This window comes from Nesoenas mayeri (assembly GCF_963082525.1).
Source record: "Nesoenas mayeri genome assembly, chromosome: 5".
Lineage (NCBI taxonomy): Eukaryota > Metazoa > Chordata > Aves > Columbiformes > Columbidae > Nesoenas > Nesoenas mayeri.
This window is the reverse complement of record NC_137548.1, coordinates 6,452,040-6,469,887: the sequence shown is the minus strand read 5'-3', so window position 1 is coordinate 6,469,887 and position 17,848 is coordinate 6,452,040. Positions and strand designations below refer to the sequence as shown.

Below are 17,848 nucleotides of genomic sequence, written 5' to 3'. Positions count from 1 at the left end.
AGATTTTGCACGAGTGCAAATCAAATCACTGAAAGTCACTCAAAGCAAAGAGCACTGTTAACAAAATAGGAAAGGTCAAAGCATTAGGAAAGAAATTACTGGGAGGCAACACTGAAGGTAGCATGAAAATATTCCTTCAGAATATCTGCAGCAACAAAAAGAGCAGCTAAAGTCGAAGTGCATTAAGCCCCCATTCAATGGGAAGGAAAATCTCTCAACAGATGATGCCAAAGCACTCGGGCTATTTTCTGTATCGATCTTCATTCTCTAGGATGGATTAATTGGCTAATGTAACTCATATCGCAACAAAAGAGGCAAGAACATGAGCCAGAACCAGGAAATACGTTAGAGCAATTGCTCTAAACTTCCCAAACAAATAAAGTCAAGACTCTGAATTTCTCATGCATATTTACCGGCAAACTTCAAACATGAAGTATATTGCCTTTATCGTGCTTTTGCAGACAACTTAATAAGCTTCCATAAACCTATGGACTATATTCAGGGGTTACAGTGTTAGAGTACTTCAAGGTTTTCAAACCTTATAGACATGACAATGTTCACCCTTTGAAAGCAAACAAAGGCAGGTATTGAAGATCATCTCTGCATTAAGTTCCAGCAGCCTGAAGAAACGCAAGAGCACCTGCCTCTAAAGAGCAGGAAAACAAATACACATGGAAATACAGACCAGTCAGGGTTCCTCTCAGTCCCTGTGAAGACGCTGGAATAAATAACTGGACAAACAACCTACCTCCTGCATATTTTGAGTAATGAATCAGGTAAGATCCAACACAATGTGTTAAGAACAAACCATATCAAACATAATTTCCTTCAATGACACAGTAGAATTGTAGCTAGCAAAACAGCAGTTAGAGGCAATATAGTTTTGTTTTAACTGGACTTTTGACACTCATAAATTGACAGTCATGTCATCTAAACAAGTACGGTACATACTGAAGTACTGAGAGATTATTAGAAACCCATACCCAGAGATAAGTTATTCTTTCAGTCCAAGAGAAAACAGGTAGCAAGCACATTCATATGGTTCTAATCTTTTATCATTCCCCACTGTTACAAAAAGTAACTTGGGGGGAAGGGGAAGGTTTATTAGCAAGGAACTCACTGCAGACCACTCCATATTTTGCTCTGCCTCAGTTGAATTTCTCATGGTCAGAAGCAACAACTTCAAAGATCTCCCCAAAAAACTAATGTCCACAAATCACACATTAGAGAACACCAGGACAGAAAGGTCACTTTCCTAAGTTAACAGAGGATGTAAAGCTGGGACAGTCACACACACTTTGATGGAGGGAATCAGAATACAAAGTCACCTAAAGCAAGGGCAAAAATCAGCTGTTTGACAGAGCAAATAGGTAAGAACAATCAGGTACATAACACAACATGGAAGGCAGAGTTACACACTGTTCTACCTAAAGATACGCAGTGTGGTAATGTGCTAAAGAATATGGGGTTTATGCTGAACATAAATAACACATATCACTGCAAAAAATAAAAAGTACATAAAGACTTATCATTCTACTGAGATATATGAAACACAGATATCATGAGAAGTACATTAAATAATTTTGACTCTGCCTGTTGTACTAAGGACTCAGATGGAACAGTGTCCAGTTCTAGTGTCCCAGAAGAACACAAATCAAGTTGAAAAAACCTCAAGAAAAACAATGAGAATAGCCCATAAATATCTATTAAAACCAAACAAAAAAACCAAAACACTCAAGAGAGAAGACTGAAGGAATGGAATTTTTTAATTGTAGAAAACACACCAAAGAGAAAGCCCACAAAACATGTGACACATTCCTGCAGAAGAAGTGTAATAAACAGTTTGCAGGGCATATAAAACACATGACAGAACTCTTAAATGCTTAAATTATAGCAAAGAAATTTAGAGTACCAATCAGGAGACTTATTTTCAATGGTAAGAACATCACAAATTACCAGAATTGATTGCCAAGGAGGAGTAAATCTCCATCACAAAATTAAGTCAGCTCATTTGCTTTGAGAACATCAGATTCCTTCCTTGTGGCTGAAATACAGTGAATTTATGAAAGAACAAGTGTCAATTACCTCTCCTTTCCATCCCCCCCGCCCCGTACTTCATTCACTGGTGCCTCATGTGCACTTCCAGCTTCTACATCAGTTATTACAATAACTTATTAGCCATTATTAAGAAACAACTTCCAGCTTGAAGGCTTTGTAACAGCATATGGAATCACGAACAAAAACATAACCTTCAAGGGGTTTTGGAAGGATATTACAGAGGAAAAGTGAGCCACTTGAACCACATCAAGATGGAGAGTCCTTAATTACAACAAAACCAAAGAAATCCAGAGATCCTACCTACACAGTGACTCCAGCTTTACCCTCACATACACATGCTTTAAAGCAGCGGTGCCCAGCTGCAGAGACACCCTTTGCAGGGAAGGTAATGGACAGACTAACAGACCTTGCTGGGTGCAGGTGAGGTCAGTCTGGTTGAGTCTGCACAGCCCTCTCCTGGCAAGCACCCCACAGAGACACCCAGCTGGCTCAATCCACGGCTGCACAGATTCAGAGAAGTGAACTGGTCTTGGATAAAACCCTTGCCCAATGCAGAAGTGCGAACAACAAGAGCTGGGGGAAGCAGAGGTAGTCCTGGAGCAGCTGGAGAGAAATAAGGAAAACAAGACATCAACCCCAAGTAAGGTGTCAGCAGCTGGATCCCGTAAAGCACAAAACATGACTAATTTTCCCAAGGGAAGCTCAGCCTCAAAAGAAAACCCACTGACAACCAAAGAGAGAGAGCAAACTGAAACATGCTGTTCTCTGCTTGAAGCGGCTCTGGAGGAGCTTGAAAGCAGATCATCAGCAAGATTTGTCCTTTGATCTTCACTGGTACAGAAGTTAGAAGCATCACTTTAAAGTTGCACAGCCTTGCCTAAAAGTGGCTGTTACCTTTCAGATGCCAGCTAATGCTGCCCTTCAACACAGCCAGTGTCACTGTCACCAAAGGGACACTCCTGCTCCGTTCTCTCACAGACCACCACTACCAGGAGATCATCTGCTGCTCCCCCACTCGCCTCCCCTTGCAGCAACAGTACTGCTTGCATGGCCATAGCGAACAGGATCAGGGAATCACATGAAACTGAATGCTTTTTGTCTGAGAAAATAACATGAATCTTTTGTTGCAATCCACTTTGCTCATCCTGTTCACTTGCAACACTGTAAGTACAATTTCAGGCTGCGTGCTTTGAATGCAATTCACAGGCGGTTTAAAAATATAAACACTTCAACATACACATCGCAGGAAAGATGAAAAGATATTAAAAACAAACAAACAACCCAAATAAAATCAAAAATACAAAAAGAGCTGCTATTGTGTTATGAGGCTCTATCATATGTATCTAAAAAGAATTTGAAGTAGAGCCTTTAAAACTTCCACACTAAGGAAGATCTCCAGATCTGAAAGTGAATGAGTACAGACTATGTATGACTTAAATCAGCTAAAGCCAGAGGTAGGAATTGGTCCAAGTGTTCATCTTTGGGAAAAAAAAAAAAAAGAGAAAAAGGAGTCATGACTGTTGTTGCACAAAAATATTGACTGAGTAAACAGCACAATCAACAAAGGCTCAGAGAAGGATTTTCCAACACTTAAAGCAGCATCAAAGCTTCAAACAAAGCACTCCCCATCCAGGAGAACTAACACACCAAAAAATAAACCACCAACTCTTTTATTATTATTATTAATTATCCAAGCACAGTAATAAATACAAATGAGAAATGTTTAAGATGATGATAAATGTATTTTCCTCTACATTCCCTATTTCACACCGCAAAGCCTCACAGCCCTTCGGGACAGGGGCCGGTACCGAACACACCAAGCCCCGTGTCCTTCCCGAGGAATTAACCGCGGAGAAGCCGTCGAAAGCCACGATGCAGCCCCGGCCCGAAACGGAACCGCGGGCAACCGGACAGGAGGGGGCCCGGAGCCGCCTCGCAAACGCCCGCACAGGCCTGGCAGAGCCCCGCCGGGCCGGGCCGGACCGTCTGGGTCTTCCCCACCCCCGGACCGGCCAGGGGAGCGATCAGGCCCCGCTGCCTGGTCCCCCCGCAGAGCAGCAGCCCGGGCCGCGGCAGCTCTCCCCGCGGCAGCTCACTGCGTCCGGCCCCACTCACAGCGTGTGCCCGCAGACGTTGACCATCAGCTTCAAGGAGGGGTTGCGGTACTTGGTGGTCTTGCACCGCGGGCAGCCCTGATCATCCATGGCCGCCGCCTCCCCCTCTCTCCCTTCTTCCCTCCCTCACTCCGCCACTTCCGCCTTCCGCCGTGCGGTGCTGCCGCCAAAGGGCCCCGCCGGCACCGCCCGCCGCCCCGCGCGTTCCGCCTGCCGCGGGGGCCCGGCCCGCTCCGCACCCCTCCCGGCACCAGCACCAGGCAGAGCCAGCCGGCGGCGGCGGGAAGGGCTGGGGCGGCCGGGCCGAGCAGGTAGGAGCCACCCCAGGCAGCACCTGCTTGGCGCTGGAGCTCAGCTGGGAGCGGGAGCAGGCTTTCCCAGCCCGAGCGCTCCGGTTGTAACGCGGGGAGGGGGTCACTCAACAGCAGGTCGCTACGAGGCAGTCGCTCCCTCGCGGGGTTCCGCGCTCGGGACAACCGCCGTACCTCACTCCGGCTAACTACCGTAGCACCGCCTCACGCCTCGAGTTTTACTTCTTCCCCTGCCCGGGGAAAGGCGCTTGGCGGCGGCGCAGGTGAGGGGGAGTCGCCGCCTCCCACCGCCCGCGGGGGCGTCCCGCTCCAGGTGGAGGTGGGGGGGACAGAGGAGTGGGGCCGCTTGATTGACGGTTGCCCTGGAGACGCGGCAGACCCCGCCCCTCCGGCGCGGCGCAGCCAATGGGCGGGCGCGGCCGGGCCAGCAGGCTGCGGTGCCATATAGTATTGCAGCGGGGCTGGGAGTCACGTTGGGGGGAGCCGCGGAGAGGAGCCCGTTTACACTAGTTTGCTATAGCAGCTATCTTTAATGGTTATTGCGTGGCCGGGAGGAAACCTGATCGGCTAGAGCCGGCCGAGAGCAGGAGGAGGAGTGGACTTTTGCAGAGAGATAGGAAGGGGGGAGAGGAGGAGAAAGGGACGGGGGGAAGGAAAAAAAAAAAAAAGAAAAAAAGGAAAACAAACCGAAACATGTCTTCTGCCTCCCCCACGGACGAGATCACGAGCGCAGTGGAGATCAAGCAGGAAAATGTGATGGAAGTCCTCTCTGAAGCCAGCAAGGTGCCCCCCGATGGGGCCGCAGCGGGAGCCCTGAACCCCGCGCCGCCGCCCCCTCCCGCCGCTGCCCCGTTCCCCATGGAACACGCAGGCTCCGCCGCCGCCGCCGGGGAGGAGGGAGCCGCGGACCAGGTACTGCTCCATACGGAACTCCTAGCCAGGAATCACCACGCTGCCTCCTCTCCCTCCTCCTCCTCCTCCTCTTCTTCTTCTTCCTCCTCCTCCTCCTCGCAGACCCCCCTGGCTTTCTCCCCGGACCACGTCGCCTGCGTGTGCGAGGCGCTGCAGCAAGGTGGGAACCTGGACCGCCTGGCCAGGTTCCTGTGGTCTTTGCCCCCGAGCGATCTGCTACGTGGCAACGAGAGCCTGATGAAAGCCCGGGCGCTGGTGGCTTTCCACCAGGGCATCTACGCCGAGCTCTACAGCATCCTGGAAAGCCACAACTTCGACTCCTCCAACCACCCGCTTCTGCAGGAGCTCTGGTACAAGGCTCGCTACACCGAGGCGGAGCGAGCCCGGGGCAGACCCCTGGGGGCGGTGGACAAGTACAGGCTGCGGAGGAAATACCCTCTGCCCAGGACAATCTGGGACGGCGAGGAGACGGTTTACTGCTTCAAGGAGAAGTCCCGCAACGCGCTGAAGGAGCTCTACAAGCAGAACCGGTACCCCTCGCCGGCCGCGAAGCGCAACCTGGCCAAGATCACCGGGTTGTCCCTCACCCAGGTCAGCAACTGGTTCAAGAACCGCAGGCAGCGGGACCGCAACCCTTCCGAGACCCAGTCCAAAAGGTGAGAGCAAACTTTCCTCCCCGCCCCCTCTCCCGCCCGCCTGCCTTCCCTCTCCCGGCTCTTTCTTCCCTTGCAAACATGGCGCTTACCTTCGGTGCGCTTCGTCCTCCCCTCCTTCCCCCTCCCCGCTCCCTCGTTCCCAACACACACCCACCCGGCCCGGGCATGCGAGGCAGCGCCGCGAAACTTCCCGGCCCCCGCCGCCCCCTTCCAGCTCCCCGCGCTCCCCTCTCCCGGCCCGCGGCCGCCACCCCTTCTCCTGCGGGCCGGGGGAGCCGCCGAGCGCCCCGCCGACACCGGCGGCGCGGCGGGCTCCGGGGAAGCGGCGGGATGGAGGAGCGTGTGTGTTTGTTCACCCCCAACTCCTTGATTTTATTTAATTGTCGCGCCTGACAGAGTTAATCATTGACGGAGGACGCGCGGGGGTGTGGGGTCCCGCCGCTCGCTCTGTTTTGAAACCTGACTCGGGAGCGGGCCGGGCTCGGGTTTCAGCGGGGGAGCGGGGCCGGCCGCGCCGGGGCTCAGCGGCGACACCGCCGGGCTCGGCCCGCCGCAGGCCTCCGCCTCCAGCCCCGCGGCCGCCCGCTCCCCGTGGCGCGGGAGAAGCCTCCCCCCCGCCCGGCCCCGCTCCGCCCGCGCCCGGCCCGGGGCTCTGCCTCGCCTCCCCGCCCCCCCCGCCGTGTCTCCTTCCCCGCGGGCGGAGGGGCCGTGGCGGGGGCTCGGCGCCGCAAGGCGGGCAGGTGGAGGTGACCTCCCCGCTCCCGCCCCCCTCCTTCCTCCCGGGGCAGGGACGGGAAGGGAGGGGAGAGGGGAAGGCGGGGGGGAGGAAGGGAGAAGGGAGGAAAGGAGGGAAAGAAAGCGGCGGAGGGCCCCAAGGCATTTCTCAACCAAGGGCGCGATTGTGCCGCCGCGGCTCCCTCTCCGCGGGACACATCAAAGGGCGAGCGGCCGAGGGGGGAGGGAGGGAGGGAGCGGCCGAAAAATGCAGTCGAGGGCGGACCAGTCAGCAAAAAACTCGTCGCAGCTCCGGGCGGAGGGGGCTCGGCGGGGCGGGGGCGGCCCCACGGGGCGCGGCACAAAGGCCGCTCCCCTCCGGCTCTCCCCCGGGAACGGGCTGAGGTGCCGCCGCCGGCACCTGGGGACAGCGGGGGCCCGGCCCCCGGCGAGGCCTCCCCTTCCCTTTTTCCCCTTTCCCCAGGCCGGGGGTGGCGAGGGGCCCGGGGAGGCCGCTCCCCCCCATCCCGCAGCTGCTGCCCGGCCATTTGCCAAATGGCTGCGGCCCCTCTCACGTGTGGGGGGCCCGGAGCAGCCCCCTTCGGTCACCCGGGTGGGATGGCCAGGGAGGGGGCATTTATGTACAGGTCCATAAACCAGTCTGTAAAGTTTCTCCTCAGCCTGCAGCTGGTTTGATGGGTCCTTTTCTAAAACCTCCCCCTTGACTTGAAATTCGTTTAAAGTACCTTGTAAAGGCAAAACACAGCAAAAATAATATTCGGAAAAAACTCTCACAAACTACATCAAAGCAAGGAGTCCCCCTTTGTGCAGAGCTTGCCATCGCACCGTGGTAATGCAATGTCATCTCTCCACCTTTCCCCATAGTGAGTCAGACGGCAACCCTAGCACAGAAGATGAATCCAGTAAGGGGCAGGAGGATTTATCTCCCCATTCGCTCTCCACCTCATCCGACAGCGTTACCAGCCTCAGCCTTCCCAGCCACATGGAGCCCGTCTACATGCAGCAGCTCGGAAACACTAAAATAGCCTTGAGTTCATCTGGCGTCTTGTTGAATGGAAACCTCGTGCCTGCCAGTACCTCTCCAGTCTTTCTCAATGGTAGCTCTTTTATTCAGGGACCCAATGGTGTCATTCTTAATGGACTCAGTGTGGGGGCTTCGCAGACGGTTACCCTAAATTCGCCCAAAACCACGTCGAGCGTTGTGAGCAACGGGGTGTCCATAACTGACATACTGTCGTCTTCGTCAGAAGATGTTAAGGACTTCAAACTCCTTCAGGCTTCAGTCCCCAGCGCCGCGGCAGCCGCCTTCAGCCCCAGCAACATCCCAGTCTCGTTCCCGGGATTGATACCAAGCTCAGAGGTGAAAAGGGAAAGCGTACAAACTGCTGCTTCCCAAGATGGAGGCTCCGTAGTTACTTTTACTGCTCCTGTCCAAATAAACCAGTATGGCATTGTCCAGATCCCCAATTCAGGAACAAATGGCCAGCTGCTGAACGGAAGCATCGGTTTCTCTTCTCTGCAACTGCCTCCTGTTTCTGTGGCAGCTTCACAAGGTAAAAGTTTTGTTTCTTACAGTAAAAGGTACAAGAAAATGTTGGGATTGGGCACACTTAGCATTTTAGAAGCTATGGTACTTTTCCTCCTAGGTACCAGGATTGTGCAGTGCATCAAATAATGCCTTTTGCCTTCCTTCATAATGGTTATGCTTGTAGGCAGACTCTTAACAGGAGGCTGAGCTCCTCTACTAAGAGCAGAGGAGGAGATCTGGTGTTTTACACCCCTTTCATCTCATCCTGTTCTTAGAAATCTGTGATACCAATCTGCAAAAATAATCTGTACACATTTCAGTAATGCAAAATATTCACCATTTGCTATTGAATCATTTTAACAAGAAGGTTCATAAAAATGAAAGTTGAGGCAGCTGAAAATTGTTACCATTGTTTTTCTTGTGGTGGTTGTTTAGGGGTTTTTTTGCTGTTTTAACCAAAGCATTTCATTAAAATAAGTTTTAAATTACTATAGACACAACAAGACCTAGCAGTTATACATTTTTTGTCTTATAATTAAGAAATATTATACTTCAGGGAAACAATAGAAATATGCAATAGCTTGTAGATATAAAACGTGAGGATATTTGGATAAAACTGCCCTCAGTCCAAGAGAGATGTGTCATCGCAGGTTCACGTGCCAAGCATGCAGGCTCCTCCCCGAGTTTGCTTTAGAGTTTGTCTCAACATACCATAGACTGAAACTTGCAGCCGGCCAGGAAGAAGCCCAGGGAATGTGAGCCTGGTTCTGGATCTTTGTTTTGAAGCAGGTCAGTTATAAAGCACAACTGAACAGCCTTTTTTACTCATTGGCTGCTGGATCTTTGATTATGAAAATGATTAAACTTGAATGAATCTCCCTAGTTTCAGGAGCTGTGAGTACTGTAATGAAAATCAAACTGCGCTCATGTCAGGTTATTTGAATTAAATGTGTATAGGGAGCGAATTATTCCTTCTGTTAAAGTAATACACGGAGTAGCGTTGAAGCCATACAAACACATTTTAAATGGGTGCACAGTTACAAGGTCTTAAAATGTGGCACTTGCAATCCCTGCAACTTACTGCTACATAGTTTAACCAAAATGAAAAAGAGAAGATGTTTAGTCTGAATACCACCTGTAATTACAAAAGCTATTTAATTCACATGCTCCAAGGCATAAAATGACAGTCAGCAAAGGTGAGAAGGGAAGTTCTGTCCCTTAAGCAGTGTGGGACTATTGTATTTGAAAGACCTATGATTCTTAACAAGCCCTTCTCTGAACATTTTCATCATTATTAAAAATACCAGTTCACACCGGAGAGTGACCCACCACATATGTCTAGTCTGGTGCAGAGAAAATTTAGAATCTGTATTTGCTGCTGTGATTTCTTTTTATTTTTGTTTTTCTCAACACGAGATGGCTGGCTGGCTGTTCCAAGTGAAGTGTGCTGCAGGCTATTTTAAGTAAGCTACAGTAAACGATATCTTGTTGCCAGGTAGCTTCCAGTTGCCTTGCTTTATTCTTCTACTTCACGCATATGAGTAACTTCTTCCAAAAATCGTCATTGTTTAAAGGAAGTGAATAGGGAGCTAAAATATTCCCCAGGTGAGATAAGCATCTTCAGTGCTGTTTTGAAAAATTCGGAGGTGTTTTAAGTAAGACCCAGTCCTGAGAGCCAGTATATCTTATTTTAGGAGTTATTATAATGACAACTTAACAAGTCATGTCCAGTAAAACCAACTTCAGGTCATCTCTGGCCACCTCTTCCTGCTTTGGCTAGCAACAACATCACAGGGCCAGTGCCATGGCTTTCAGCGAGGGTGGGCATCCTTGGTTGACCTTACACAGTGTCGTAGATGTGGTAGGGTTAGGCTTTTAGAAATATGAGATAAAGTTAGGTGGAAGGCGATGCATCTGAGTGCTTTGACAGACTGTGCAGTTAACCTGGTAGAAGTTACTGGTTTTTGATGTTTTCTCTGCAGGTTGGCTCAGGTAGGTTCTGCCCAGCAGTCGCAGATTTCGTAGGCTGTGTCTCCAGTTCCCACACACAAGCTGTAGTCTGTCACTGAACTATCTTTAATAGCATTTCATGCTTCTATTCTTAGAGAGAAATCGAGTGGTGGCAACTAGTGAAGGCCAAAGCACGTTCGTTTTAATCACGTGGCTGGGGACTGTTTGCCTCTTAATGGGAGCCTAAAAGATACCTAATATACCAGAACTTTTTTTTTCTTTCTAGAAGGAGTTTCTATAAATGGCTTTTATTTCTTCATACCAAATTTTCTCTCACCTGTTATAAACAATGCTGTTCTGTGTTGCATGAAAAGTTAGCATACACATGTGTACTGTGACCATTTAAAAAAAACTCTTAACAAAATGCCTGCACAACTCTCTGCCAACTAAAATCCGTGTTTTCCTTCTTTTGGTTCCCTTTCTCTAGGTAATATTTCAGTAAGTCCCAGCACATCTGATGGAGGAACTTTTACAACTGAATCTTCAACAGTGCAGCAAGGAAAGGTTTTCTTCAGCCCCCTCGCTCCGAGTGCAGTCGTTTATACGGTTCCAAATTCAGGCCAGGCCGTAGGCTCTGTCAAACAAGAAGGACTGGAAAGAAGCCTTGTGTTTTCTCAGTTGATGCCAGTCAGTCAGAACACACAACTAAATGTAAACATGTCTTCTGAAAATATATCCAGCGGAGGACTCCAGTCCTTGGCCTCCTCATTAGTGAATGTAACGCCCTCACATAATTTTTCCCTCACGCCACCGACTCTTTTAAATGCTGCAGAACTGAACTCTGGTATCTCGGAGAGCCAGTCCATGTCATCACCCGTGACCAGTACCTCTACCGTGATATCTATCAGCAACACTAACTATGCAACCCTTCAGAACTGTTCCCTCATTACCAGTCAAGATCTGTTGTCCATTTCTACAGCACAGCCCTTGCTTGGAGAAATAGTTTCTGCAAGCGGAGACCGTGTCAACCACCCCTCAGCACAAGTACATCAAGATTTTGTTAGAGAGCACAGGTTAGTTCTGCAAGCCGTACCTGACGTCAAAGAGAATTTCTTACCTACTTCTGAGAGTAAATCAACTGGCAATTTAATGATGCTGGATTCGAAATCCAAGTATGTTATGAGTAACATGGTCGACACGGTTTGTGAAGAACTGGAAACAGAGAAAAAAGAACTTGCCAAACTGCAGACAGTTCAGATGGATGAAGATATGCAAGACTTGTAAATTTTTTTCTTGCTTTCTGTTTCAATAGATAAGTCTCCTGTTGAGGCCCTAACAAGCACCAAGTGGGGGGTGTTTTGTTGTTTTGTTGGGTTTTTTTGTTTGGTGTTTTTTCATTTAAAGGAAACAGAAGAACATTTAAATGGTCTGAATCGATGTACAGAGGAATCTCAGACAACAGAATCAGGTTGCCACACTTGGTTTGCGTGCAGTATTCTCTTTTAAACAGATTAAAGGAGAAAGGAAATGCCAAGGCAAGTACCAAGTGAATGGGTACAAGTTTGGCTAAGATACTACCCTGATAATTTAACTAGACTCTCCATAGTACACCGTACTCTCAACAGTAAGTATACACTCCTAACTTTAGGTAGAAAACAGAAATCTTGCTCCGAAAAGTTAGCAACAATGCAGTTATTTTTGCTGTTTACGTCTAGTCCATGGGCATTGAGAAATTTTTAAGGAACTCTAGACGATACCTCACCGGCTACTTTTATGTTGTTTGAGGTTAAGAAATGAAACAAAATCATAAATAATATTGTTACTGGTGTGTTAGCTTTTTTCCAGCAGACTCACATTTAAACCAAAAATCTCACATCAAACATTTACAGGTTTCTAAGTGCTCCAGATAGCGTTTTGTCAGTGCACCAGAAAAAGCATCATTTGAAACTCTAATTATGCAACTCAGAAGCTTTCTCTCCAGTATGAATGTAAATATTGTTTCAGTTCTTATAAAGGAGACTTTTTTTTTTTTAAATTAGTACAATGGATTTTATTTATGGTTTATGTTCCCTTTCACTTTAGACATAATGCATTGAAAAGGAAAACGTTTTCTGGCTGTTTAATTTATTTTTATTGTTTGAGCAGGAAGTAAACGTAGTTGTTTCTGACAAGGTTTTACTTTTTTTGTAGCTTTTCAAGCAATAGACTGTAAAAGTTAAAATGTTAATCACACTGAAACTAGAAAATGAACTCCCAGTCTCACAAACCCAGGAGGTCCCTGTCTCTACCCCCTTTGTCTTTGTGTTCAGGGGTTTTCTGTTTGTTTTGTTAGTAATTTGCTAATTAGTTGAACCTTTTTGTGTATTTTTTACAGAATTCCACGTGCCTTTCTTCCTAGTGGCCTTATCTTTGTTATTAAAGCACAGTGGCAGGAGGAATACAAAAAAAAAACCAACACTGATTTGCAAATATCCGTCCTCAGGGCCAAATCCTGATGCCTTACTTCTGCAAGTAGCCTCGCTGACTTCAGTGCCCCTACTTGCATGAGTAAGAAGAGTTTTAAGTCTTTGGGTCATCGTGGGTGATACTTATGGTGCGGAGAAATGAAGGTGGATCCTTGTGCAGGGCAGGAGGAGAGCGGAGAGGGACCACGGGCAGAGCTGCTGTTGTGCCGAGGGAAAGGTCTCAGCTCCAGCCTCGGGGAGATGAGCAGGGAGGGTTGGATGGGCAGGGAAGGGAGCCCCACGTTTACATGGACCCATTGGCCAAATAGCCTGTGCAGGAGGGCTTCAGCTGCTGGTCAAGCAGGCAAACCCCCATCCAGGAGTGCGCTTGAATGTGTATTTATATATCCTTCCAGAATAAGCAGCGTGGGGGCTGATGGTCGGAACCGCAGCTGCTGGAAGGGCTGGTGGGAGCAGCCGTGGTTTCTGGCTGGGGATGGGGCTCCTCTCTCTTTGCCCCTTTGCGCTGCACCAGGGACAGCAGAAGGAGGTAGAACAGATCTTACCTTTCCTCCAGAGGAGTTTTTGTAGCATGGGAAAGCACATCCTTAAGCTTTAAAATAATAATAATAATAATGCAGATGTATCAAAATGACATGCTGTTAGTCTCTGTGGTTTTGCTTTATTATCTTTTTTATTCTAATGTGAATATATACAGTAACTGAAGCATGTGTTCATCCTTGTCAGTGGCCTAGTCCGAAGCCTTTGGAAGGCAGTGGGAAATGTTTTCATAAGCTTCTGTGGGCTTCAGATCAGCCTTAGGACAAAACAAGATCACAAAAAATGGAAAGGAAAGAGAATAGAGGTAGCACATCCCAGTCTGTTCCTGTCTCCATTGTTAACTGGTTCTGTGGAAAGCCTTTGAGGAGTGAAGGTTTTTTTCTGTGCGCCTTGAGCGTGGCATAGGTATCCTCCCTGTTGTTTTGCACTATATTGAGTACAGCGTGTTTTGCAAGGTGTTCTGTGGAATCTCGAAGCTGAGCTCTTGTCAGTGAGCGCTGGAGTCCAGAGTCGCTGGAGCTGCAGGGAAAATTGCAGGAGGAGCGAGTGTGCAAGGCAGGGACTTCGCTGCTGCACCGAGTCCCTGGTGCTCTGCAAACAGCAGCAGCCCCTGAGCCTTTGGTTGTCCCCACCTGCTCCCCAGCAAAAAAGGGTGTTTAAGGCGAGCGCTTTAAAGTGGAGATTATCACAAGCAGAACATGGAGCTATATGTTCCCCTGGCGCAACTTCCCTTGACATTCAGGAGATCTCCGCGTGAGCAGGGAACCGGATAGTCCCGACTTCTCCCTGCTCTGCTTGTTTATCTGTTTGCTGGGCTCCAGCAGCAGCAATCTGCTTCCCACCTCTTCTTCACCCGTAAAACCAAGGTGATGATGATGGTAACAGTAGCTGTATTTTCTTTGCATGAATTTGTTCAACTATTTGGAAAATTAGAAGGATCATGTATCATTGTCATATTAATGGAGAATGTGTGCGTGGCTCTGAAGGGGTTGTTTGGGGCTCAACGTTTGCTCTGTGAAGCTCAGACTATATTTGGAGGCAAACTAGAGCGTGTTTCAGAGCACCCTCTGTTGTTGTTGCAATCAGGTCTCATAACAGAAAAGACTGTGATGTTAGCCAGTACCTGTTACTTTTTGTTGTTGTTAATTTTTCCTACATTCATTGTGTTACTGAGGCTCTGAATTCCGTGGCTTTGCAGCACCGTTGATGTGAAAACCATGTGTGTTGTTGCAGTGGCGGGTATCTTGGAGTGTCTGGTACTTCTAATAGGAGACTTCCCGCTCTTCAGTGGGAGCGGAGGATGTACATAAAAGCAGTGGTTTGGGACAAAGTAAGATTAATCTATTCTAGTCTTCCAGATATCAAGTAACTTATTTTATTATTACGTTCTACTCTTTCTTTCTCCCGTTGAAAATAAGTGTCATTCCCTCCAGATAATATAGTTATAACCTCATGTTTTCTGCAGGTACATATGCACAATATAAAGACTCATTGCATGGTACAGTGTTTTTAAAATAGGTATTTAAATAGTAGTTTTACTCCTACTGTAAAATAAGCGTCAGTTTTTCTTCTGTGGCTCTCAAGCAAGCAGGCTGACTGCTCTAAATAGACAGTACACAAAGCCCCAAAAAGTGTCTGGGGCCGGATCTTCAGCTGCTGTAAATAAGGCATTGCTCCACTGATTCCCAAACTGAGGATTTTATGCGGTGTTTAGGGGATATGGATGCTCATCTCCCATACACGTGATGGTAGTGAGTGTCTAAGCCCTCCCAGACAGTCCCTATTATCACATTCTGTTGGTTAAATGGAAGGTATGTCTATCTGGCATACATGTTCCTTCTCCTCCCTCTCTGTTACGAATGAGAATAAAGGATCGTTTCAGCTTCACATATGTTTGTAACTTGTAAGTCCACTGGAAATCTTACAGGAAACATTGCCAAATTCTACTACTTTTCTGGTCCCAGACTCAGCTTTGAAAAATATGCTTAAAGTTTAAGCAAATTCCTACAAAGCATGGTGTTAAAAACCCCCTTTGTTCTTTACTACTTTTAGTTAAAGCTGTCTCTGTTTTGCCCAGGGTTTTGCAGAGAACCAGAAATATACTCAATCGAATGCTCTGTCTGGACTATTTGCAACATTATTCCTGTGGTCTTACCTAAAAGGACATTTCAGCCACATAAATCATGGACATGTATTGGCCAGGTCCTTGGCTGGGCTAAACTAGCACAGTTCCACTGTTGTTTTTTTTAATTTTATTTTTTAATTTTATTTTTTTAATTATTATTATATATTTTTATTTTCCTATCCTTTCACACCAGCCGAGAATATGGTCCATTCATTTCACTGGAGTTGGATCAGGGACAGATTTGGCCCAGTATATGGTGGCGCTATGAACCCGTGCACGAGGCTGGTGCTCAGTTATAACCGAGTAGTCCCAGCCTATCAAGCATATACCTCTTTCCATTTACTGCTTTACCTGCCTGCGGATTCAGGAAGACGCATTCAAAAAGCTACTTCACCCAAAAGTAAGGCTGGAACCATCTTTATTGTTATTACTATCAATCTGAGATTAGTGGCAATGGACACAGTGTAATCGCCTCAATAACTGTTCTCAGTTAAATTAAGCAGGGCAGAATTTGGCCCCACATGCACAGGAGCTTTTCCCTTGTGTAGATTGCCAGTGCCTGTGCGCTTTTCTTAGCAAGGGCAAATTAACAACCAAGAGGGTGCATCCCTTCAGTATCCTATGAAATCTGCATGCAGGACTCCTAGGGGCATGAATTGCCTAGTGCTTGTGCTCAAGAAGCATCTCAAATCATAAAAAGAATAGTAATTTTATAACTCTGGCAACAAAAGTAATGACCTTTTAAAAGCAAGGAGACCTGAAGTCTTCCTGTATCTCCTAGCAGTTATTATCTTGAAGGATACTTTATACCTTACTCATATGTTTCACATAATTTAAAACGAGCTTCTTACATTTCTGAACTCAAGGACGGGGTGAATCTTCTGACTTTCAGGATTCGCATTCAGAAGATGTTTGTTCTTTTGCTGCATGTACTGTTTGTCCAGAACTAACCAGTTATTTCTGCGCTATGGGTTTATTGTGCCTTACAACGAATATGAAACTTAAGCAGAATGTACGTATTAGAGGAGGGAATAATCAGAAGTCTTTACTGCACTGTTAGATGATGCTTCCCCAGAGCGTATCATCAAATGTATCTGTGCTTAATTACCCAACCAAAGAGATCTAAAGTATGTATGTTTGTTGTACTGTAATAGGGGTTTGTGCCTGGACAATTAAGTGTTTTATTTGTATTCTGAGATGATGTGAACTTATTTTTCTAAACACTATACTGAATAAACTTTATATTTATACACATCTTGTGTAAATATTTCTATATGCATACAGTGTATGCGGGCTTTGAATTTTATGTTAGAAAAGCAATCTAAAGTAGAAAACTAACTTTTAATGACTCATGGGGAAGGTGACAGCAACTGCAAAGGTCTGTGCTCACCAAGGAATTAATCTAATGCCTACTTAAGCTAGAATGAGACTTTCTGTTGACCTGAGTGGGTTTTGTGAGACCCTAACTTGGCTTCCAAAATACTAAATTAAAAACCATAAATCTTCTATTTCATATTGAACGTAGCTATTAAATCTGTGTCTAAAATTTGTGCCATAATTAGATACTATTGAAATATGTTTCCATTTGCTTGTTAGGACTAGGCAGTACTTACTCATGGCTCCCATGGCATTGGGATGCTTCCTATGTCAGGTTTTCTTTGAGGGTAGGTAAATTCTTATTTGCTAAACTTGTGTTTGTTTAAATTTTCTTTAGAATGTTGCACTTGGTGTCAGAGCTGAATTTGGCAGACTTTCCAGAGCAACCTGAAACTTATGTTCCTTTGATGCTAAAGGATTTAAACATGTTACCATGTTATTTTAGATCTGTGCTCCAAGTTGCAGGATTGCCTGGTTACAGTGACTATGCCAAAAGGAATAGCACTCAAGGAGAGTAACCTCTACAGGGTGAAATAGTTTCTCTCACTGAAACTGTATATAGGTTGTAGATATTTAACAGCCTGCACATGCTGGTGGGAAAACACCTGTTCTCCACTTACCTTGTGTTTAGACCATAGGAAGTAAGATGAGGACTAACGATAATTTTTTTTAAAGTTGGATCCAGTTCTGTATACATATTATATTTTTAGTCACCAAGGTATTACCTTTCCTTACCCTTATTCACTGTCCCTTCATCTTTCCTGTTTTCCTCACAGCAGCATCCTGGTGGTGAATTGCTGGAGCTGTGTCGCATTGCTGTGAGCATCTCTCCCCTCTGTGCCCGGGGACAAGCCACCTCACGCTCCACAGCTGCCAAAGCAAACCCAGTTACCCCAGAGCAGCCCTTAGGTACAGAAACAATTGCCTTGTTGCCCAACTCCTTCCCAGAAGGAGCAGGCGTGACTCAGTCCTCCTGTTCATAGCCCTTCCCTTCACCGTGCTTTGGTTTGCATGAGCAGTAGGACTGTGATAATATTTTCCTGCCCTGCAGATACCAAGTTCCTGATTGATCCCTGG

The 17,848-nt window shown here is 47.0% G+C and overlaps 2 protein-coding genes across 3 annotated transcripts in view; one reads left to right on the top strand and one right to left on the bottom strand.

Annotated features, from left to right (window-relative positions):
- The window catches only part of MNAT1 (MNAT1 component of CDK activating kinase), a 130,803-nt gene extending 126,326 nt beyond the window's left edge, over window positions 1-4,477 (bottom strand). The window contains exon 1 of the mRNA XM_080346108.1: window positions 4,174-4,477. Coding sequence (XP_080202234.1) covers window positions 4,174-4,262 — 89 coding nt within the window. The 5' untranslated portion in view covers window positions 4,263-4,477. The remainder of the gene's footprint in view (window positions 1-4,173) is intronic.
- A 384-nt stretch (window positions 4,478-4,861) lies between these two features.
- Window positions 4,862-16,646, top strand: LOC308040606 (homeobox protein SIX4-like). Of its 2 annotated transcripts, XM_080344729.1 has the most exons (4): window positions 4,862-5,395; window positions 5,498-6,051; window positions 7,651-8,339; window positions 10,752-16,646. In XM_080344729.1, exons 1-4 carry the CDS (start codon window positions 5,177-5,179, stop codon window positions 11,546-11,548), a joined length of 2,259 nt encoding a protein of 752 aa, XP_080200855.1. In that variant the 5' UTR covers window positions 4,862-5,176; the 3' UTR covers window positions 11,549-16,646. The 2 variants fall into 2 exon arrangements, with proteins under 2 accessions (XP_080200855.1, XP_080200854.1); XM_080344728.1 differs by having other exon boundaries at window positions 4,862-6,051.
- The last annotated feature ends 1,202 nt before the right edge of the window (window positions 16,647-17,848 follow it).